Source organism: Amphibalanus amphitrite, unplaced genomic scaffold (genome assembly GCF_019059575.1).
Source record: "Amphibalanus amphitrite isolate SeventyFive unplaced genomic scaffold, NRLGWU_Aamphi_draft 000009F_arrow, whole genome shotgun sequence".
NCBI classification, from domain to species: domain Eukaryota; kingdom Metazoa; phylum Arthropoda; class Thecostraca; order Balanomorpha; family Balanidae; genus Amphibalanus; species Amphibalanus amphitrite.
The window spans coordinates 421,166-445,688 of record NW_024881505.1 but is presented as its reverse complement, the minus strand read 5'-3'; the positions used below and the strand labels follow the sequence as shown (position 1 = coordinate 445,688).

General features: G+C 50.3%; 1 protein-coding gene across 1 annotated transcript; it reads left to right on the top strand.

The window, feature by feature from the left end:
• Positions 1 to 4,374: 4,374 nt before the first annotated feature.
• LOC122379875 lies at positions 4,375 to 13,304 on the top strand. Its single transcript, XM_043362452.1, has 2 exons — positions 4,375 to 6,301; positions 13,145 to 13,304. The coding sequence occupies exon 1, from the start codon at positions 4,519 to 4,521 to the stop codon at positions 5,461 to 5,463; it is 945 nt and encodes a 314-aa protein (XP_043218387.1). The 5' UTR covers positions 4,375 to 4,518; the 3' UTR covers positions 5,464 to 6,301; positions 13,145 to 13,304.
• The last annotated feature ends 11,219 nt before the right edge of the window (positions 13,305 to 24,523 follow it).

Below are 24,523 nucleotides of genomic sequence, written 5' to 3'. Positions count from 1 at the left end.
CCCCTCCAGCGCAGAAGGAAAGTCCTCAAATGCCCCTTGTGGCACCCGAGTCGGGATCTGCGGTTCCTGATGCTTCGCTACTCTTAGCTCGTTTAAGAATTATCCAGGAGAGACAGCTGGTTGAGCAGGAGAGGATTTCAGTTAGGGCAAAGGCGGAGCAGGATGATTCGAGGCTTCAGGCTCGATCGGAGCAGTTACAGATAGAGTTGCAACTTGCTGAAGTGGGTCACTATGACGAAGCTGCCCTTGAGCCCCTGAGGGTCTCTGCAGCTAGTCAGGCTCCGCAGTCAGAGTCCGCGAGTGCGCTGTCCTCGCAGGTGAGGCGTGCTCTGCTCCCTTCCACGGAGCTACGTCCATTCACTGGTAACGTGGAAGATTTTCGTTTATTTATGAGCGCCTTCGAGGCTCGTGTTGCCAGTAAGACTGATGATCAGGAGGAACTTTTATTTTATTTGGAACAGTTCACTAGCGGGAAACCGAACCAGCTGGTGAGGAGCTGTCTTCATCTGGGTGCTGCTGGATTCGTTGAGGCCAAGCAGTTACTCGAGTCGCGGTACGGTAACACAATATGTTTAGTTGACTCATACGTTGAGAAGGTAAAGGGGTGGCCTCGGATCCTACCCGGAGATGTGGAATCATTGGACAAGTTTGTTCTGTTTCTGACGGAGGTAAAGAACGCCGTATCTGGCGTAGCTTTGAGTGAATTCGAACATCCATCCACTCTCCGCCTGATAGTTTCTAAAGTTCCTCCTCACCTGCAGGATCGGTGGCTTAGAGAAGTAGACCGCCTATGCCAGGAGGGGCGCGCTGTCAGGTTTTCCGATTTAGTTAAGTTTTTGGCCGCTGAGGTTCGGGTCAAGAAGAATCCGCTTTTTGGCCTTCGTTCTGCTAATGCTGACCGCCGGCCGGAGGCTCCTGGTGGGCCTCGGAGGCACACGGTCAATGCGGCGCACGTGACAGCGCCGGGGAATCAGCGCTGCGTGTACTGTGGCGGTCGCCACAGTGTGGGGGACTGTGAGGTGCTGAGGATGAGGCCGTGGGTCGAGCGGCGAAAGGTCTTTATGCAGCATAAGTTATGTTTTGGGTGCCTAAAAGTGGGGCACCAGGTTCGGTCCTGCCGGCGGCCGCTGGTCTGCGGCGTCTGTGGCGGGCTCCATCCCTCTGTCATGCATGGTGAACCGGGCGGGGGACCGGCACCACCTTGGGTTTCAGGCTCTCGGCCGGGTCAGTGGCATCAGCGGCCGAGTCCTCGCGGTAGTACGTCTCAGAGGATGCAGCCAGGTGACATGATTCCGCCTGGTGGAGTCGGGACAGCGGTGGTTCCGCACCGCGGCGGCGCGGGTCAGCCCATGAGTGCGCCGGTGGCGCCGCCTGGTGGTGCGGCGGTGGCGACACCTGTTGGTACGGCGATGGGGCAGTCCGCCGCGGCGGCGGGGTCTGCATCGCGCGGTGGATCCGCAGGCGCTGTTGTAAGTGCAAGCCTTGGACTGCAGGGTGCAGGTCGCACGGCCCTCCCTGTAGTTGCGGTGCGGCTTCGTGCTCCAACAGGCAAAGTGATCGTGACGAATGGGTTTTATGATCAAGGGTCGTCGGGAAGCTTCCTGACTGAGCGACTCGCAGAGCGTTTGGGAGTGCAAACTGAGCGCACGACCATCTCTATCGAGACCGTGGGTAACGATAGGAGGAGCATGTCCACTTCGATAGCTCCAGGGTTAGAAGTAAGCGCTCTAAACGGCGGTGAGTTCCACCCTCTACCGCCACTATTGACTATTGACGCGCTTCCGGTCACCCAGGCCGACCGATGTCAGGGAAGTGAGCTAAAGGCTGCGTCCCACCTGGACGGTGTAGAGCTTCACGAGCTGGATGTACCGGTGGAAGTTCTGATCGGTTCTAACTGTGCCGAACTGATTGTGGCGAGAGAGGTTCGTTCTCCTCCCCAGGGCGAGACTGGTCTGTGTGCTGTGCGAACTGTACTGGGCTGGTATGTGATGGGACCGGTCCGGGAGGCAGCCGGTTCGGGAGAGAGGTTCACGGTGAACTTTCTGAGGGTGCAGGAGATGTCTGTTTCTGAGCATGACGCTGAGGATAGTTTGTACAGGAAGATGTATGATAATGACTTCAAGGATTTGTCGGACGATCGTGAGTGCTTCTCTGTGGAAGATCACGAGTGGCTCGCTGATGTTCTGCCCCGAGTGAGGAGAGATGATGATGGATTTTTTGAGGTTCCTCTCCCTAAGAGGGATTTCGGTGCGCTGCCTGACAGCATGCCGGTGGCGTCAAAGCGTTTGGACTCGCTGAGGAAGCGTTTCAATGCAGACCCAGAGTACTTTGACGCGTACAGACGTGTCATTTCCTCACTGGCGGAGGATGGATACGCAGTTCCGGTGCCAGAGGGAGATAATGGGGTCATCCGATCTGGTATCTCCCTCATCACGGCGTCTTTGAACCGGAAAAAGGTAAACTGCGTGTGGTGTTTGACTGCGCGGCCAAGAGTCGTGGGGTCTGCTTGAATGACCTGTTGAAGAAGGGACCGGTGCTGTCAAACTCCCTCTTGGGAGTACTTTGTCGTTTCCGTGAAGGAACGGTCGCATTCACATGCGACATCCAGTCAATGTTCCATAGAGTCCATGTGCCCATCTGTGACTCTGACCTACTGAGGTTTCTGTGGTTTAAAGACGACAATCCTGACGGTGAGGTAGTCGTGTGGAAAATGAGGTCTCATGTTTTCGGAGCTCTGTCCAGCAGCAGTGTGGCCAGCCTGGCACTGACCTGCTGCGCTGAGGAGGGTCGGCTGCGGCATCCTGAGGCCGCCGACGCTCTGCTTCGGAAAACATATGTCGATGATACCCTTTGTTCCACAAATTCTGTCGAAAGCGCAGTTCAGCTAGCACGTGACCTGAAAGACTTGTGCAAAAACGGAGCGTTCAACTTGACAAAGTTCTCAAGCAACAGTTCTGAGTTTCTTAAGGAGATCCCTGTCGGTGACAGGGCAAAAAATGTGAGGACTTTAGACCTGGACAGGGACACTCTGGGTAACGAGCGTGCGTTAGGCCTGAAGTGGTCTATCGTAGACGACTCGTTCTGCTTCCAATTCTGCAACAAGCAGAAACCTGCGACAAGGCGCGGTCTGCTGTCGACAGTCAGCTCGGTGTTTGACCCGCTGGGAATTGTCTCTCCGGTGACTCTGTTGGGCCGAGTGCTGCTACAGAAATTGTGCCTGCTCTCCTGTGGCTGGGATGATCCGCTCCCTAGTCCGCTGGCGGAGGACTGGCAAGAATGGCTGGACCGAGCCAGCGAGCTTGACAATGTTCAGCTGAGGAGGTGCACCGTCGGCCCTCCCGGGAAGGTGTTGAACAGTCAGCTGCATGTCTTCGCTGATGCGAGCGAGACGGCATACTCCGCCGTGGGTTACCTGAGAAGAGAGATTCTTACCCCTGAGGGACAGGTCGAACGTTTTGTGACTTTTTTGATGGGAAAGGCACTAGTAAATCCCGTTCGTTTCGTGTCGGTGCCACGACTAGAGCTGGCTGCAGCGGTGCTGGCAGTTAAGGTGAGAAGACTGCTGGTGAGAGAGTTGGATGCCACATTTGATTCATTCACATGTGGACCGACAGCACGGTGGTCCTGAGCTTCATCCGGAACCGAACCACACGGTTCAAGACGTATGTGGCGAACCGGCTCGCCTACATACATGATGGTTCAGAGGTGGCCGAGTGGGCGCACGTGCCATCCAAGTTGAACCCTGCCGATGTAGGTTCTCGTGGCTGTCATCCTTCAGGCCTGGCACCGTGGCTGAGGGGACCTGAGTTTTTGGATGGTGATGCTGGTGACTGGCCCTCAGACCCGGCGGTTCACGCTGAGATCCCTCCGATTGAGGTGAAGTCCGCTCCAGTGACAGTGGCTCTGGTGTCTGCCGGCACCGGACAGAAGGGTCCAACGGACGCTCTAATCAGTCATTTTTCGTCCTTTGACAGACTCAAACGGGCGGTAGCATGGTATCGGAGGTTCTTCTGTGTCATCCGGAATGGTTCATTTCGCAGGTGGTGCATGACCCGCCGAAGGGGGCTTCGGCGGCGTGACCACGTTGGCGAGGCCTCTCTGGTTGTGTCCGACCTGCATGAGGCGGAGCGTGCGATCTTGCGGCACGTCCAGCGGGAGCTCCCCGAGTTTCCCGGTAGAGACTGTGACGATGGTCCAACTGAAGTGAGTTCGAGTAGTCCTCTGAGAAAGTTACGGCCGACCATGCAGAGTGGTCTGCTGGTGGTTGGTGGTAGGCTGTCTCGATCCGATTGTGTCTCTGAGAGTGAGAAACACCCGGTGATTCTCCCCCGGGATAGTCACGTGACACGATTGGTGATCAGAGAGGCTCACCAGAGAGTCGGTCACGGGGGGAGAGACCACACTTTTTGGGAGCTAAGACGGAAGTTTTGGGTCATTGGAGCGGGAACAGAGGTCCGGAGGTTGATCCGATCTTGTGTGGTGTGTAGACGGGTAAATGCCCGTCCCCAGCATCAACTGATGGCTGAGCTGCCTCGGGAGCGCGTCTCGGCAGACGCGCCGGCGTTCTCGTCGGTGATGCTGGATGTATTCGGACCAGTGTTGGTCAAGACTGGACGGATTGAGCGAAAACGATATGGACTGATGTGTGTCTGTACGATGACACGAGCTGTTCATGTTGAAATTCTGAGTTCATTGAGTGCTGATTCACTTATCAATGCCATTCGACGCATCAGTGCTCGAAGAGGCCAGATCACCCAAATCCGAAGTGACATGGGAACGAACTTAACTGGCGCCGATCGCGAACTCCGTGAGGCGCTGAGAGAGGTTCGCCAGAGTGATCTGCAGCGCGCGGCGCTGAAGCAGGGTATCGATTGGAGTTTCAACCCTCCCACTGCTTCTCACTACGCTGGTGGTGTCGAAAGACAGATCCGGACGTTTCGTAAAATCTGGCGACCTATGCCTACTCAGCGTGTAGATGACGAAACGCTCAGTACCTTGTTCTGTGAAATCGAGTCGATCATGAACAGTCGCCCGTTGACATACGTGTCGACGGCCTCGGGTCAGGTGGAACCCCTGACGCCGGGTCACCTGTTATTCCTGAGGGGTTGCGTCGGACCCATTCCTGGTGAGTTTTCTGAGGCCGACTCACTGCCGCGGCGCCGATGGCGTCATGTACAGTATTTGGCTCAGGAGTTCTGGCACCGCTGGAAGCGGGAGTACTTGTTATCACTGCAGACGCGACAGAAGTGGACGCGTACTGCCACGAACCTGGGACCGGGTGATATTGTTTTGTTAGTAGATCAAGATGTACCTAGAGGTAAGTGGCGGATGGGAAAGATAGTTAAGGTTTTTCCCAGCCGGGACGGGCTGGTTCGAAAGGCTCTGGTCAAAACGTCTACGTCGGAATACCTGAGGCCAATCCATAAGATGGTCCTGATCAGCACGGAGTCTGATCTGCAGTAGACGTGCAGTGTCCGCGTCCCATTGTGGGTATTGGTTTGAACGGACCTGCAGCTGTAGTGTACGATATGTAGGCAAACATCAGGTGAGTGACTTATGTAGAATTCGTGTAGTTACGTTTTAGTTGGTAAGTGCAGTGTCCCAACGGGATAATTGTTTGGGTTAATTGTTTGCTAGTTGTTAGATAAGTAAGGCCGTCAGGATGTTGTTTGAACTGATGCAGCTGTTAGCTCGTTAAGTCCGTAAACCACTGATGGTGATTTGACTTTGATAGGGCGCCGTGTTCTGTTAGTTCGGCCGCCCTTGCTCCGGTCGTCCGAAGGGGGGAGTGTTAATGGCGCCCGCGGTCCGCATTGAATCCCTCACCCTTCCTTTGATGCCACACGTCAGCAGCTCTAGCTGAGTCGGACTTGCACCTCTAGCTGAGTCGGGCGAGTGCCGATGTGGCAGCTGGCCGCGGTCACGTGACCGAGCGTGACCCTTGTGCGGGCCGAGTAGAGGGCGTTGTTTTGTGCCCAGTGTGCTGAGGGGCGGACGTGTGAGCTGGAGCTGCGCGAACTGTAAGTGGATCCTGTATTTGAATTATACTTTGTTCTTTCTTGATATTGCTATAAACATGCTGATCGATTCATTAACGTAATATAGCTGTTTGTTCGAGTTTGATTTATGTACGTGTTTACTTTCGCTAGGCAGAGTGAGCACCGCGGAGTCGGGCTGCTCGTGAGTCCGGGGATGTTTGACGGCCGAGCTGTGGCTGTGGGTTCCCCCGTGACGGACCGTGTGGACGGAGCGATCTTCGTGACGAGATCGACTTGTTGAGCGCCGGAGACGTGAACAGCCGGTATGTTAAGGGTGCGTTAACTTCGGAGGTGGCTCCGCTCAGCGTTGGTGTCCGAGCACTACTACTCCGATTCTCAGCCAGTAGATGTCACCAGGGTAGAGCGCTTTTTTCCCACGTTAATGACCTACTCCCCCTCCTCATTTCACGGCCCTTACGATAACGACGTTTGGTTACTGCGCCGGCGCGGCGGGCGGCGCCGACTGAGGGAGATCATGGTGTGTAAACAACGCGCGGAAGGAACACGTCTCTCGACAGGCCTTCCCGGCGCCGTCCTTAGCCTGGTGTAGGTACGTCCTACTACCCAGTTAGAACGAAACTGATTAATTGATATGGATACATGTTATCGAATATTGAGTCTGCCGCAGCTCTAGTCGCAAGAATGCGTCTGATATCCTCACATGATTGACCTGACGGCATTGTTTTAGTGAAATGCAGTGCTAGATTCACATTGCTACACAGTACACATTACTACCAGTAAAACGCCTTATCACGCTCCCCGCTGGGGGGGACAGAATCTGCCCCCTCCCGTTTTTCGCCAATAACTTCTAAACGCGTTACGCCAGCGACGTCAAACTTTAAGTACCTTATCATACATCAATTTGACACGTTCCCTGAAAATTTGAGCGAAATCCGTCGGATTTTTTTTAGATATTGACGTTTTAGTGACGTCATGTTCGCCATTTTCGCTTAAAAAACGGCAAAATTTCAAACGCCGCTAACATCTTCATTTTTAAAGGAATCAAGACGTAACAAAAAAGGTTATACGTGATTCTACTTTGTCTATCAAATGGCTATCTCGGTTTTTTGAAAATTTTGGATTTTGGCCCAAATTTTTTTCAAAAAACTGACTTTTTTGGGAAAATAATTATAAAATCCAAAATTTTGAGTGTATCGAAAAAAAACCGGAACATATGTCAGAGAGGTGGTCTATGTGCACCTACATACTAATTTTTAGAAGAATTGGTTCAAAAATGTGGGAGTTATTCAAAATTTTATGACGTCAAGACACACAAAAATTTTGAAAAATGATTTTTTTTTTAAGTTCTAGACCTCGTACGGAAACAAAAATAGCACCATTCGATTCGCCGTGAAAACTGCATCACATAGACACCTTTTTAGGCCAACAACCAGCTTCAAAATTTGACCTCACTTGACCTGACCTTGACCTGACCTCGACCTGAATTTCATCCAGAGGTGGTCCATATCACCTATTGAGTGTGCCTATTGAATTCTATGAGTAAAATGACCCATAAAACATGTGTCGCATATGCCCTTTTCTATATTTTGTTTTTGGTGACCTGACCTGACCTGACCTGACCTTGACCTTGACCTTTGAATGACATTGTATGCAACGAATATTGTCTTGGTAGTCTAAGAACACGTTTTGGGCAATCAGTCGCAATCCATTCTTCGGCAACTACGGTGCAAGGCCGATACTGTAGAAACTTGCATTTTGTACCCTTGACCTGACCTTGACCTGACCTCTGACCTACTTAAGCAAAAAAATTTGGGCTCTTAAGATCCGCCTTGTTGAGAACTTTCGAGTGCCGTTTTCCTCGTCTTTCTACGACCATCGGTTCGGAAGTTAGACGGGGGGGGGGGCAGAATCTGCCCCCCAACAGGGCGCGTATGGCTGGATAGCCCAGCGGGGCGCGGGTTATAGGACGACAAACGGAGAGAGCGAGAGGGTGGGCCTTGCACGTGGGAAATTGTGAGGGGGTACCTCCAACTGACTTGTGCACGGTACCCTACTAAGCGGTCTCTAGCAATGTGCCATATTTGAGCGCAATCGACCAGCCGTTCTCGAGATCTAGAAGCGGCACCCTGCACGTGCGCACGTGCAAAATGGGTCCCAACTGACTTTTGCACGGCACCCTACTAACGGATCCCTAACCGCTAACCAAATCTGAGCGCAATCGGTCCAGCCGTTCTCGAGATCTGGAATCGACCCCTGCACGTGCGCACGTGCAGCAGCACCGCACATGAACTGTGGGACATGAAAATGCATTGCCTAGTGGGTGCCTACTGCCTACCTACATGCAAAGTTTCAGCGCAATCGGCCCAGTAACTACCGAGATATTGCAATTGTTACAAAAATGACTCCTCTTCGTTTTGCACGTGGCACGTGCATAGGGGGTCACCCACATGCATCGAAAGAAGCCAAATACTTGGTAGAAGGAATCAAGCTACCCTAAAAAATTACCGCAAGTAAATCGGCCCAGCGGTTGCTGAGTTTTTTTTTTTTTTTCTGAGCTGAGTCGGATGACATCATAGTAGAAGTGAAATGTCCCAAAAGTGCAGAGAACACTTCACTGGAAAGACTGGCTGCGTCTTCTAGTGGACTAACTAGTTTTTTTTCTTGACGACAAACTTGAGCTAAAAAAGAGTCAAGAATATTACACCCAAGTTCAGTGCCAGTTGGCTTGCACTGGGGCAAAGTTCTGTGACTTTTTTGTCTGGACACCAAACGAAACGTCATGTCAGCGCATAGCTGCTGACGAAACGTTCATCGCAAACAGACTGGAAAAAGTGAAGGCATTTTATGATGAGCGCATCGTGCCTGAAATGATAGATCCCCGCAAAGCACGACACATGCCGCTCCGTGAGCGATCAAGGTATAGGGAGCCCAAGGGCAAAGACGTGAAGAATAAAAAACATACAGGATGAGGCGACTAGCCCTGCCACACATCTAACAAGCTGAAACTTTTTTTGTCACTCATCCCATCATGGCAAAAAGGGTAAAAAGGGAGCGACTCACAACAGTGAATGAGACTTCGATGTAACATATCATTGGCTCAGATGTCGACCACGCATCAGCTAAGGTAATTTCAGCAATCGTGTCAAAACTGAAGCATTCGCTCAGCATCATGCCGATCTCATTTTGTGCTCCGTGATCTGTGTCAGTTTCGTGTCATGTACGAATGCAATATGCCAATGATGCCATGGATGCAATATTATGTGCCGGTTATACTGGTATGTTTTCATTGGCTTCGCCTCTGCACTGTGTCAGCAGAGCAGACGCCATACTGGGGATTTATGTGTGATGCATCGCTGATATATAACTACTGATGCACTGTTTTATTACTTTCCGTGAGTATTACAATACATAGTAGTACCTACTGGTTGTTCCTTCTTGGTCTTGAGCTTCACCATGTGGTTGCTATATACCGATACCACATTATTTGCCGACGTGTTGTGAATTGTGATCGCTATACAAATGCAGCTTCAGAGTAGGTACTATGCGATTGTAATATCGACACCTTTTTTAAACCCCACATCTGTTCTCCGGTGAATTTCCGGGAAGCACGAAAGATCTCTTTTTAGAAGTGTCCAATCGTCCGATCCTGATCAAATTTGTGTGTTGGTAAGCTTGCTCTGGCATTGCTTGATCTGCCAAGACAGACAAACTTGAGAAAAATCGAGTGACTGTACCTTTTTTGAAGGTTTCTAAACAACTTGTCTGAACTTCACGGGAGAACAAATGTGGGGTTAAAAAAAAAGATGTCGATATTACTGACGTATAGACAGACTGGCCACAATCAAATTCAAGCATGCCATCACAGTTCACATGCAATACCCATGTTTATTTAGGGGAGAAGGTAAAGTATAGGCGCCAAGTTTGGTAGTTGGTAACCTGTGTATCGATATACTACTTAGGTACATAAAATCCACTAATCTCATTCAATCCACCCACCATCCGTATTTTCCTCCGACAACCCCGAGTTCGCTTCTGTTCCGGCAGAGTTTCACGGCCACCGGCACACGCGGGAACCCCAGACCGTAAATCACGTGTGTTGACAGTCCCTCCCCGCCGCACTATGGTTGGAAACGGCCTCACGGATGGCCGTGGGCAATCTCGGAATATATGTATATTTGGGGTGTCATTCTGTTGGAAATTGATGAAATGTTTTGAATTGGGCAGAAAAAATTATTTAGTTGCGCATTTAGTCTCCATTATTGTACGTGGAATCGGGAGTTTCTGAGAGTGGCTTTTTTGGTGCGCCGTCAAAGGTTTAAACAACCGCGCTGGTGATAGCATGTGGAGTACCTCCATGACGTTGTAAAACTGGATTATTATATATCAAAATAATCCTTGTTATGTTGGCTATCGAGTGGAGTGACTCTTTTTCCCATGCGTGTTCAAAATCAGGAACGGCATTGCATTCTGTTTGCAGTGTCACCACAGCAATATTTGCAAAATTACGTTTATGTTTCATTGGACATACAAAAAGTTCTCCATCGACCTCCATTGAGCTTTTTGGCAGAATAAGTCTCTGTTCAATTCTGCGTAAGGGGAACGTAAAAGCAGACTGCGCACTTGTGCGCAAAATCGTCCGTGAAGCTTCATCTCCCGAGGCGTACCTACCCGTCGCTTCGTTAGCACCAGGTCGGCTCGTCAGTCTTGCAATCGCTTATCCTTATAAATGATGGTAAGAAGCAGGGTTGCGGAGTCGTGGTGGAGCCAAATCCGACTCCGACTACGACTCCGACTCCTGACTCGTTGCCATGACTCCGGCCGACTCTGTCTCCGACTCCGGACCCCTGCCAGTGTTTCGGAGTCGTGATGGAGCTGTTCCGATTCGGACCGACTCCGACTTCCACTGCGGGCTCCTGACCGACCCCGACTCCGACTCCGACTCCTGGCTCGTTGCCACGACTCTGGGCGACTCTGGCTCCGACTCCGACTCTGACTCCGACTCTGACTTCGACTCCGCACCCCTCGTAAGAAGTAACTGCTCGCCGCTGCACCTGGAGTATGGATATCGTGCAAACGTGTATGGATATCCTGGAGTATGGATATGGATATCCACCGACAGAGCAGACATACAGACATGCTGTAAACGCCATTACACTGCCAATACCATGGCAAATCAAATGGCTATCTATGGTTTTTGATCATCGTTCTACATTTCCCAAAATCTTGAACTGAATGTTGGCAATTTCTCGTGACTACTTCACGACCATGATGCATGCATTTCTGAAATTGATCTTTTTTCAACCAGCTACGTACTCGTATGATAAAATGAATGTCACCATCGTGTTCTACGCCCAAAAGTACCCATAAAACATGTGTCATGCATGGGCTGCGAATAGGTACCAGTTTTAATTTTCGGGGTTATGTGCTTACCTGATTGACCTGACTTTGACCCTGGCCAGTGGCCTATGTTTGACTGACCCCTACATTGATCTGACACTCTTTTAGCACTTATATGAAGGGTTGTGACAGTTGTGACAGATTGTTTAGGACCAACTGATGACTGAATTTATTTAGGACCAACTGATGACGATATAATCGAAACGCGAAACGCGAGGCACCGATTGCGAGGTTCTAAAGTCCATGCTACTGAAAACCCGATTTCAAGTGTTTGACCTGACCTTGACCCGACCTGTGACCTCGAAATTCAACTTTAAAGTATTCATGTGAATCGTCTCGTCGCGTTCTTCTTTCGTTTGCCGCGCCTCGTGCGCTTCGCTGCGCCTATTTGTTCGCGAGTTATCGGCTGGGGGCGTTGAACGCCCCCCCCCCCGGGCAAACGGCGGATGGGGAAATACCCCAGCAACTGCCGGGTTAATCTGACGCATGTTTTGTCATTTGATCGTCATTTTATTTCTTACTTTTTTGCCCAATCTAAAAAAAAATCATAAATACTCTTTCTCCAAATTTTTGACCGTTTATGACCAATAGTAAGACACTGTGCGTCACTACGTTGATATGTCTTGCCCTAAAGCATAACAACAATATCCATTCAGTAATAGCAGTATTCAAAACATGTTCAAAATGCCTCGCGATATCGATAACATAACGAAAGACATAGGCGACTTATAACATACTTGCAATGATGACGTCACACACGCGTGACGTGACGTGACCTCGTCATTTCTGAGTTACTGTATGATGCACGAAAGACACTGGTATACCTATGCAAAGTTTCATCGCAGTCGGTCTACGCATTAACAAGTTATGGGCAAAACATTTTTTCGCGTTGACCCCCGGCCATCCGTGAGGCCGTTTCCAACCATAGTGCGCCGGTCGGCGCGACTCGCGGGTTTTATTACATGGGGGAACGGCAGGGACCGAGGCGGAGACCCATACGACATCTAGCGGCACTCCCTTGAACCAACAAAACCGTCAAAAAGTGGATATGAATCGGGCTTAATTCAAGTCACAGTTCAGATATTTCTGAAAAGTAAACTTCATTTTCGTGTGAAGAAATGTTCTGTGCACATTTCTATGTAGCCAGTTTTTTGTTTTATGCCTCACACAAAAATTGAAAGATGAGCAAAGTTTTACTTTCATTTTATGCAACATTGCAAAAAGAAAATGGAAAATCTGAGTACATAGAATTGTTGTCAACTTTGAGGAGATGCGGGAGCCATTCATTTTTTGCGCCTAGTTTGAATGATGTTTAATGAATTTCGGCTCAAACTTTTCAGTTTTTCCACCTTTATCGTGCAATATCAACGTGAATATTGCACGGAATCAAACAACTTGTCCAAAGTAGGCTTTGTATACCCATAGAGCAGGTACATGCCAAATTTGAGGCTAATATCTCAATCGGTTTTCAAGATATTGCGGTTTTTCACCTCCCATTGACTTAACATTAACATCGCACCCTTAAACGTTGCGTCTGAATTACTGTACGAAGTTGCCCGAATTGTTAAGTGTTAATTAATCGAGTAAATGATAGCGTAATATTAACATTGGTTCTAGAATTGCAGCAATATTTATTTCATGTTATGTTCAATGCACGGCTCACAATATGTCGTTTTGTTCGGACATGTCGGTTGTGGACGTGATTGTGTACTGACCGATGCATTGTCTGTGTGTTTGTGTCCGGGCAGTAACGGACAGTTTCGGACTGCCTCGAGAGCTGCAGACGAATAGAGGTCCAGTTGACGGCACAGCGTGTGTGACTACAAGGGCGCTCGGTTTAGCCCACGGCTGAGGCCGTGGCGGCTACACAGGCCAATAGCTGGACGGCTGTTACAAGAATGGGTAGGTGCGTCGAAGTCGCCGTCCGCTCCCCTCAGCTGGTTGGAGGAATGTGGTTGCTACAGGTGACTGTCATGAACCGCAAGGACAGTGCCCAGCTTGGAATAAACACTGCGAACAATCCGGGAACAAACCTGGAATGGCATGTCGGCAAAGAGAAGCGATACCCGCACACGACCTGTCATACTTCAAGACGGGAGAAACGGATCATTCAGCCTGCGTTGCGTCAATTCGTGCTTGCTGATGTCATCAAAGAGGAGAGCTCTCTCAAGGCACCCACTAAGGGTGTGAAGATCCTCAGATCGTTTGATCAGTCTCCGCGGGGTGTGATTGAACCGGTGCCTGACTCTGCATAGGAGCATCCGTGATCGTGTCGTCACAGCTGGCACTGCAGCGTGCCCATCTGCGTCCCTGCAACCTAGAAACGGGCTGCACTGCTAACAGACGGACACTGTCAGGTCAGGGGACTTTTCCAACGACATTCAAGATTGGCATTCGGGAGTATGGTCGAGAGGCACACGATTACGCACACATTTGCGATGGCATACAGTCTCCGCTGATGTCGTGGTACGCGTCTTTGGATCTGGATATTCTCCCTACAGATTATCCCACGCCTCAAGCTCCTCGCGCAAAGTCCGTGAAGACAGAATCGATCTCGATCGACTGCGATAATCCTCTTCTTCAGGTGAAAGCGAAAAGAGGCGAGGTTTGATGAACTACGAGCAAGAAACTGAAGCAGCAGCTCCCCCTTAGTATCAAACAGATGAAAGCTAGTCAAAGACCACATTCAAAGCATGAAAAACAGCTTCTTTAGAAATGTTTCAACGTTTTCGCTACTCATGACGACTTAGAACCAATGGATGGTTGCCACTTGGCCCGTCCATATTCATTTCCAGAAAGACGCGAAGCCGTATGCTGTACGAGTACAAACAGCGAGAGTCATTCCAATGACATGGAGAGAAGCAGTCAAGGAGGAGGTGGATGACACGGTTCGTAGGGGCAACATCGCACGGGTCGGCGACGTCCCTTCATGAGCTGGCGCGGCCCTCTGGTGCATCTAGTACGATCATGATCGTCGGTCGCCCTGCAACGGTCTTGCGGGGAAGTGATGTTATGCGCATAGGTATCAGCGGAGTCCAGGTTTGTTTCGCGCTGGTGTATGTATGTGCTGACTTAGGTGTCTGTGCTCAGCTGAGCTGGCGCCCAGTCGGTCAGTGATTGTCTGGAGGAGAATACATCTGTGTGTGCAAGGCGGACGACTCTTCGGATCATTAAACCGTGAGCACCCCTGCGGAAATCATATAACACGCTATACCAACTGAGCTACGAAACAGGCTTACGGTCACGGGGCCGGGCCGGGTCGGGCCGCTCATACCGATATTTTTTCGGGGTAAAGCACACATAAACTCGTTCACTCGCTGCGCTTGCTCTCCCGTTCATAACCATCAAACGTGTTCGTCATGCTTGAATTCAATCAATTATAATGCCATCGGATTTACGTGCTGCAGCGCTCATACAGAAGCAGCTGGTTAGCAATGCAGATTAGCGCGATAGTTGAGCTGAACTTCGTGTATACCGGGTGCAGGGGAGGGGGAGGGCTAACGACACTCGGGATACCAAGGTCAGACTCATGGGACACCAGCCAAGGATCCGTCCTGATGTGCGGAGAGAGTCGAGCTCCAGCGCACGGTGCCCACATCCTATCACCGACGAAGTCAGCTCGTAGAATAAGAACGATACGGTCTGTAACTGTATTACCTTTGACGGATCCACATTGGTCTCCAGTTCTCGGTCTTGGTGTCATCCGTGTGAATCAGTGATAAGCGTAAACTTGAAAGATAGTGCACACATGCCTTTTAAAGGCATGGCGAATCATATAGAATAGATAGCCCCAGGCCCATGTCACTCCACTTTTGATGACCTCATAAGGGGGCCTCAAGACAATAATGGCGTGGTGCGCCACATTCGCTTCCAAGCTTCTTGCCAACACTTGCCATTTTTGAAAATATAATTTTGAAATAAAGTTACAAATAATAAAAAAAAATATTGTAATAAAGTTATTATTCATATCAATACGTTAACTAAAACATACTGAAAAATAAATTACTTATAGTAAAAATATAAGCTCGATGCGTTTTTACGTTGCTTTTCTGCTACTGCAAAGGGTTTTCAAATCGCCTATATCTTCAAAACCGGCCATTTCTTAGCATATCGCTGCTCTTTTTTGTCGCTAGAAAATTAGTTGGGCTTTCGATAGACATCAACGGCTGAGCAATATGTGAAAAGTACCACAATAATCTTCAAATGAAGTTTGCCATTTTTACGTTGTTAAGGAATGGAGCACCCCTTGCGAGCATCAGGGATGACGTCACTCAGGATCTGTCTCTGATTGGTCGGCGGGGGAGTGACTGTACCTTCTATATATGGCCTTGGATAGCCCAACATTTGGAAGTCGTTTATTGTGCTTTTGCTTATTTCTTGTGGAAAGTTAATTCCAGTACTGAATATAGGTACCCGTAGGCCTACATATGCAAATGTTAATGAGCTTCAAGTTACGCGCATCCATGCCACCACTTAGGGAATTCATTTTGAGATAATTACCTACTAATGAGGGATACCTGGCGAGAAACATCACGGTAAACTCATAAAACCAGCTTGCTTCTTGCATACATATTAGCCGTTTTCACGACGGCCATCTGGTACACATTTGGTGCACATCTGGTACAGATTAGGTGTGGATTAGGTGCAGATTTGGTCAAATCAGGTTCAGTGTGTCCCATAGCAGCTATCAGCTAGGGTTGCACTAATTGCTTATAAGCCTGCTTTGTCATATTATCAGAGAGCATCATCGATTTAAAACACTGAAATAAATTCATAAAATGAAGATTTTTGCTGTAAAAGAAATCAGGTGCAGATTTGGTCAAATCAGGTGCATTCGCCGGATAGCCCGTCGTGAAAACGGCTAATACGTGCCTATGGTTGGCTCGCCGGGTACCTATTTTATATGTATATTATTTTCCTTTATTTTGAGATTTATTCGCGACCCTGCATTTTATATCCTACAAATGTGCAACTGATCCGTCATGCGTCGGCTATTTCGAGACAGGAAAATCACATGCCAGCTGGCCGCACCCTTCATATCGTATGCATATCTTTGCTGTATGCAGTGTGCACAGTGCACTGCGACAGACCTCGTCAGAGCACTGAAGGTCGGCCCAGCTACCTGGACCACGGCACTTTAGGCACTCACAGACTCGAGCTTACCGCCCATATTTACTATTAAGTACATGTACTTAATACTACTTAATACTACTTACTATACACTACTAATACTTCTACTTAATATATATTTAATCGGACCGCGTCCTCGGTATACCAGGTATTATTCGGTGTGCCTAGCCAAGGGTGTTTTAAATAATGCCCGAACGGAGTGAGGGCATTATTTTTCCGAAAATATTAACCGAACGAAGTGAGGTTAATATTTTCAAAAATAACACGAATGAAATGAGTGTTATTTTTGTATTTAATGCACGAGCCTGCGAGTGCATTAAATATAAACACCCTTGGCAAGGCACACCGAATAATGCCTGGTGTACCGAGGAGGCGGTCCGATTACATTTATTATAACGACTTTGCGCCGTTCGTCGCTCATCCCGTCTGTTTAAAAGGGCTACATTGAGGGATTGGGAAAAGAAACGGGTGTTGGTTTTCTTTTCGGGGAAACACTTGTTAATAACTAAATGTGGGAGAGCAAACTGCAGTTTTTTCTCGCTGTCTGTACCATTCGTATCCATTTTTTTGCATTAATGAACATCACCTTTGAATGATCGGACAAAGCAGTGGGCCTATCAAATTAAAAAAAAAAATAAGAAGGCGTCTCAAAGCTCTCTCTGAATTTGATTAAGCTATGTGTTGCCTTTTGTGTTGCCTTCGGTGCCTGTGTTGCCTTCAATCTCAATGCAGGCCAATATTCATTTTTTTCAGCGAGTAGCTTCTTGTGAAACCATTCGGGCTCCACCACGGAAAGAAAAAGTCTGATTAACAATATTATTCCCGGGATTAATTTCTGTTATACCGACGTTTTACTTAAAAAACTGAAATCACGCGCGCGTTTAGAGACAGCCCTCCGATGCTGCAAAAATTACCCGTGCTATCAAGATTTAACCATACTTTTTTAACATGCGTGCACGGCGCAAAGTCGTTATAATACTAATTAATACTAGGACTTACTATTAAGTGAATTTATTTTATTATTATTATTTTATTATGTCTTGTTATTAGTTTACCATTAAGTCCTGGCAATATACGTGCTTGACTCTGGCTAAATGTTTCTATGTTCCTAGCCAGTTCCCCTATAATAAACCATTGTGTAATTTCTACTACATAGCCCTATAAGAGAATCGGCATAAAAAAAACAGCCCACATCATTCATCAATGAGGATAGGTTAACATACATGCTGTTGCCATCCTCACCACTTAGAGCCCCCGCCCAGGCGTTGATGTCTCCAGTCTCCTCTCCCGGTCCCGTTTGTCGTCCGCTCTCCCAGTTCCGGTCGCCTCGGACCCACCCGTGTCGCACCAAACCCTGCATAGTTACCTGAGAGAACACGTGTTTCCACCAACCGATCTGCGTCATTCCACCCACCAACCAAACTGGTTTCCCGAGATAGGGAGTGGGCCGGATCGCACAACGTATCTTTTTCGTTGCTATTTGAGGCCTGCTTGACTAAGTGGAGCAGATTGGGAATGAAAGACACGTTTTAGGAGGTGAAACATCATTATATGAGAGCGCGAAAGCCATTGAACTATTCTAGTATAGGTCAATGCTGAAAGCTGCGTTTGACGCAGTGTCTGTCTTGCTGGGACATTTCGTTATTGGAACTGTTTCAGCACCAACGGGCAACGGCGCAGTTTGCGAGGGTTCTAAAAAAAAGACAGACGCATTTGTTTTTTTTTTCTGCAAAAAATATAATTATAATACCAAGAATAATGTGCCATCAACTGGAAGCCAATGCGATGCTGTTCTGTGCGATGCTAGTTTTACTCACATTCAGTAATGCAGGCGCGCTCAGTTCAGCTGAGCGCGCCGCCGCGAGCGGACGCGAGCGCTGCTCACTCCTCCCCGTTACCCCCTTCTGCCTACTCCGTGTGTTAGTGTGAGTGTGAGTGTGGTCTTGTGCTACTTGAACAGTCTTTCTACATGGATACGTCGTTTGCAACCTCTTCAAGATCTCGTCGTGGCCAACACCCCTTTCGCCTCAACATGCACCGTGATATCGCCCGGCTCCTGGTTCTGCTCGCCGTAGTGCGGGTACTGACCGTCGTGGCCTGCCCGGCACCAGCGCCGCCACCCAGGTCCACGCTTCGAGTTGCCGATCACCATCTCAGGCACCACCTCACCGTAAGAAAACCTGCTTTCCCACGCAATTTTTCTCGGAATTCATCTAACTCTACTTGCGACCCGGCCCCAGCTCTAGCCACCCAACGGCTGCCGGTTTTCAAATCTTCCCGAGCCTCGGGGACGACGGCCCGCAGTCCCGCGCCGCGCGCCGAGCCCCACGGGCGCCAGCTGGCGGCCGTGTCGCCACACCCTCCCCTCCAGCTGAGAGCCCCGCCGGCCCGCGGGGGTGGGGAGCGGCCGCTCGCGCTGCCCGCGTCCCACGGCGCGCAGCCGGCAGCCCAGGCCCCGCCCATCAGAGGCTCCACGCGCCACAAGCCGGCCCGCAGCGACGGACGCCGTCCACAACCGCCGCCCACCGGCGGATCGCCCGAGCCTCACGCCCAGCTCCCCACCGCCCTCGCCTCCGCACCCGCTCCAGCCGGTCAACCCGCCGCACCAGCTACCGGCGCCCCTAGGTCGGCCCGAGGCGGCGGCCGGCGGCCGCAGCGCCGCGGCGCGCGTGGACGGAGGGGGCGGGGCGGGGGCCGCACCGCGACCGCGCCCACCGCTCATCGCCCCGGCACCGGACTGCAAATCGGAGCCCTCAATGTCCAGAGCCTCAAGCCCAAACTGCTGGAGCTGTCGGACGAACTTAACCGCCAAGATCTCGACGTCATGCTCCTGTCCGAAACTTGGCTACGACCGAGCACACCCAATCGCCTCCTGGTCATCCCTGGCTACTCCATCAGCCGGGTGGACCGACCTGACGGCCGAGGCTTTGGTGGCGTCGCCATCATCACCAAAGCGGACCTTACGCCTGTAGCACTGAAGCCACCATGCTCGCAGTGCCCGGACAGTCTTCTGGAATCGCAGTGGGCATTGTTGAAATTACCAAAAAATCGCAATCTGATTGTCTGCTCGGTGTACCGACCGCCGCGTTATTCCGCGACCGCACTGCGTGCGGATTTTACAGACTTGGAAACCCAGCTTCAGTGTGTCCTTATCGACCACCCCAACGTCCCGTTTGTTATATGCGGCGATCTGAATTGTGACTTGTTAAAGAGCGCTAGCTCTCCCGCCCGTCAACACATCAGCGAGTTCCTCTCTGACTACTCCCTGGATCAACTCGTGACAACATCAACATTCACTACCGGTTCTCTCTTGGACGTGTGTATTGTACAAAACCGAAAATTTGTGCGTTCTTATAGCGTAGTCCATTGCCATTTCAGCCCACACAAACTCATCCACGTGACCGTCGACGTGCCTAAGCAGCGCCTCAAACCAACTGTCATCCAATCTAGATCACTTAACCAAGTGGACGTTCACTCTATCAACCAAGAGCTGCTGAGTGTCGATTGGCAGGAAGTTTATAACTCGACGTCTGTCGCTGACAAGTGGCAGGTCTTTTTAGACAACTTTCTACCTGTCTTCGACGACCATGCCCCCCTCAAAAATGTGCTGATAAGAAATCCTACAGCGCCCCCTGTATCTGCCGCCACCCGCGACATTATGTCCAGGCGTCGCTCCGCGTTACGTCGGCTAGGCCGCGAGTCTCCCGAGTATAAGGCTCTTAACCGCTCCGTCCGTGCCGCCTTACGCCGAGACCGCCGTCACGTCCTCCAAAACGAGATCAGCGAGCGTGGGGTAAACAAAGTCTGGCAAAGCATCAAATCAGTGATCGCTGGAAAGAAAGATGGTCCAAATATTCAGCCCGATCTATCTCCCGACGATCTGAACTCCTTCTTCGTCTCTGTCGGGCCCCGCATTGCCACCGAACTGAGTACCCAAAACAACGATACTGATCTAAATGTACGTCTACCCCGTGTCGGCGCATGCAGCTTTAGGCCGAGGGCCATCACTCTCGGGGAACTCGGACTCACAGTGTTCAGCATGCGAAACTCTGCCGCGCGTGGCACTGACGGTATATGCATCCGCATGTTAAAAGTATGCTTCCAAACTATTGGCGACATCATTTTACACATCATTAACGTCTCAATCACCCGTTCCGACATTCCTGACCCCTGGAAACACTCTATCGTTCAACCGATCTTCAAGTCGGGCAACCCATCTGACCCCAGCAATTTCAGACCGATCTCCCTAGTTCCCGTAATCATGAAAATCATCGAGCGTGTAATCCATCAGCAGCTCTATCACTATCTCACCCATAACCACCTTCTTTCGTCTACCCAACACGGATTCCGCCCCCGACACTCCACTGAGACTGCACTGCTGTCAGTCACAGATAGCATCCTTGCCGCCACCGATAGGGGTGAGATCTCAATGCTATGCCTCATAGACCTTAGCAAATGTTTTGACGTCATTGACCATGAACTCCTTGTCAAAAAGCTCCAAATCTACGGTATTGAGACCTCCTGGTTTTCCGCTTATCTTCAGGGACACACGCAGAGTGTATCCCTGAAAGACAAAACCGGCCGTAAGATAACCTCTCGACCGCTCCCAAACACCGTAGGAGTTTTCCAGGGTTCGGCTTTGGGTCCCCTCCTCTTCACTATATTCTCCAACGACCTCTCACTATTTGCCGGAGACGCCACCGCTTATCAGTACGCAGACGACACCCAGATATTGGTGAGCGGCCCACGCAACGACATCAGGAGTCTCATCTCGCGCATGGAGGCATCGCTAGAGTCACTTAACGCATGGTTCTGCGCACACGCCCTGAAAGTCAACGCTTCTAAAACTCAACTGATGGTATTCGGTAGCCGACAAAACCTACGTAACCTGCCTCGCTTCAAAATCTCTTTCCGTGACGCTGAGCTCCTGCCGTGCGCGCAGGTGGGAAACCTGGGTGTTGTATTCGACGGCGCACTCACCTGGGAAGCACACGTGGCCGAGCTGAGCCGTCGCTGCATGGGCGTACTGATCGGCCTCTCCCACGCACGACACTGCCTCCCAGACGGTATCCTCAAAACGATCGTGACTGCACTCGTCATCTCGCGCGTCCAGTACTGCCTCACTGTATATGGAAATGGTTCCCAGAAAAACTTCGACCGACTTCAAAAAATTCTAAACTTTGCAGCACGGGTCATATTCGGCCGCCGGAAATTCGATCACGTCTCTGGCCTCCGCGATTCACTCGGATGGATGCCTCCGAAAGCTATGGCCGATGTTAAAACCATGGTAACTGCGCAGAAAATAATAAGCAACGGCGAGCCCGAAGCACTAGCTGCCATCTTCACGAATAACAGTGACGCGCGAGAGAGGTCCACCCGGCAGGACCACCTTTTCCACCTTCCACGCTCGCGGCTCGAGACTGGCAAGCGACGATTCGGCTACCGGGCCGCGGCGCTACTAAACAGTCTGCCTGCCGGTGTCATCGAACAGCGCCCCGCCCCATTCGCCCGTGCGGCCAAGGCTGCAGTCTGTCCGGCGATGGCGACCGCCCGACGATGACCCGTGTCAGGGGAAGGAGGTGCGACATCCGTATGCGGTGTGCTGTCTTGAATCGTCCGTTTGTATATAGAGAGAGCGAATGTCCAGCGATTGAATCTGTATGCCTGTGTTTCTTGTCCCCGCATGTTTTTGTTTGTGCCCGACTCAGACTCTGGACTGTAATCGCCACGCCCCGCGTGGATTGTCCATGAAGGTAATACAATACAATACAATACAATACATATTAGTATTAACCCGCGCCCGGCTGGGGGTCCTGGATTTCCACGCCCTGCTGGGGGGGGGGGGGTGTTTGAACACCCCCCTTCTAACTCGGCTCCTGGGCCACGTAGCGATACGCGGAAGGCGGCGTTCGAAAGAGCGCCAAAAATAATGACGAAATCACTCCCGTCACTTTTTTGGTCAGGTCAAAGGTCAGGTCACCAGAGGTCATTGAAGACAAAATTTCGCCGATTTTCAGGTCGAATGTCGACAATTTTCAGGAAGCCAACGCATAACTCGGGAACCAATAAAGCTACAGCGCCGCGGAAAGGCGCATTCGATAGCCCTATTAACGCCCTTTCTGAGTAATTCTCTCAGATTTGACCTAACGTCAACGGTTTTGCCTGCACGGGGCAAAAACTGCAAAAATAGCCGATTTTTTTCGGAAACAGTTTTTCTGCAATAACTTTTGACCCAAGCCTTGTACGAGCTTACTTTTACCGGCATCGTGTTCCTCTCGTCAAGACGCATCGAATGAACTATAACTTGACCTTGAAAGGTCAACTTGAAAATTTGACCTCAGGTCAAGGTCATGACCTGACCGGAAAGGGTCATGTTGCATATCAGTCGATTCGTATCGTCGAGCTGAGCACATCTAAGGCGTTTTCACCGCTCTAGCATGCCTCTATCAAAAGTTATTTGCGAAAAACTGTTACACCATTCGTGACCTGAGATGACCTCAGGGCATTAGCGTCGCCACGGGGGGGGGGCAAGCGGGGCAGCTTGCCCCCCAACCTCGGACCGGGCACCCCCGGAGATCGATGCAGATCCGATGAGATTTTCGAGTCGGGAAAAAATGGGGGTACCTTTCGGAGAATGTCTGTGAGGTCAGACTCGGCTGGAGCGTGCAGTTCAAACAATAGTCAGAGTCGCAGTCGCCAAAAATCTTCAAGACTCCGACTCCAGACTCAGAAATGCCAATGCTGTGATTCATTCCATGTTCCTAGTTGGTTCTTTATTACATTTTATAGCTGGTTTTTCATAAGTTTTGGAGCCTACTGACACATAATTTTCGTTCAAAGCGTGACACGAAATCTTCGCGGCCTTTCTCAACTCTCGCCAAATGTCTGTGACAGGCTCAACTACCGTTCAAGTGCCGCAGGGCTCATGAGCTTGCTTTTCACATAGGCTCCTAAGGAGCTCCACTGAGCCCTGAAGAAGCTTTCAGAGGGCCCAAACCGGCCTCTGAAAGTCCCACTGGTGTCCATGCTCTCTGAGGGCCCATAACAGGGATCTTTGAGGGATCGTTACAGGGATCTTTGAGGACCTTATACATTATGTAGACCTCTGAAGGGACACACGAATCTTTGAGGATGCCTTCGCAAATTTCTGAGAACCTTAATTGGCCTCAGATAGTTCAGTCGAACTTTTCAGCGACAGACTTTGGTAACCCCAAGCCGGCATCTGAGGGATCACAACTAACGCGCACCTCTGAGGGCCGCAACACATGTTTCTTATGTCCCTACGTAGGGTCTTAAGGGATTCGACACAGACCCCGACGGTTCACACTGTTATCCGAGGGTTCCAGGCTTACCCTGGGCCCAGTCTCTTAGCGCCCGCCGACTACACTGGCTTCTGTGGGTCCCACCTTGGGCTCGGAAAGCCCCAAAGCACCACATACACGTAAATATTTGGGATGACCCACACCGATCTCAGGTGTCCTAAGCAGGCTTCTGAGAGTCCACACTGATCATGAGTGGCCTGAAATGGCTTGGAAGTCCCAAGCCTATCTCTAAGGGATCCCTTGCCGCTATGCCGTGCGTAACGTTTGGTTCCGTTAAACATTTTTTGTTCACGTTTGCAGCGCTTCCCTTCACACGAAAAACGAGAAACGTTTTGTTCACACTCGAGTGAACAAAACACTTCCTCTCACTGGAGCAAAGATGAATTATTTCCGATTCACACTTCCGAGATTCACTCTCAGTCTCCGGCGAATGCCCAACTTCGCTACAATTGGCGGCTGGGATAAGCCCTATGCATTTCACGTAAAACCTCTGCATGCATGCGTGAATGGAGGTTTTAGCTGGGTGATCGGATTAAATGGAGCGTTTGTTACCTTTTTCTGGGTAATGATCATGAGCGACGAGAGTCTGCACAAGGGCCCTCTGCAGTGCGTCGGCAACGCAGCCACTGTAATTCTACCGGTCGTTTTTGTCCAGAAATTTGAAAATTTCGAATT

What these genes read in the sequence shown, in the direction of transcription:
- LOC122379875 (XM_043362452.1), top strand. Translation starts at nt 4,519, where the DNA reads ATGGCTGAGCTGCCTCGGGAGCGCGTCTCGGCAGACGCGCCGGCGTTC.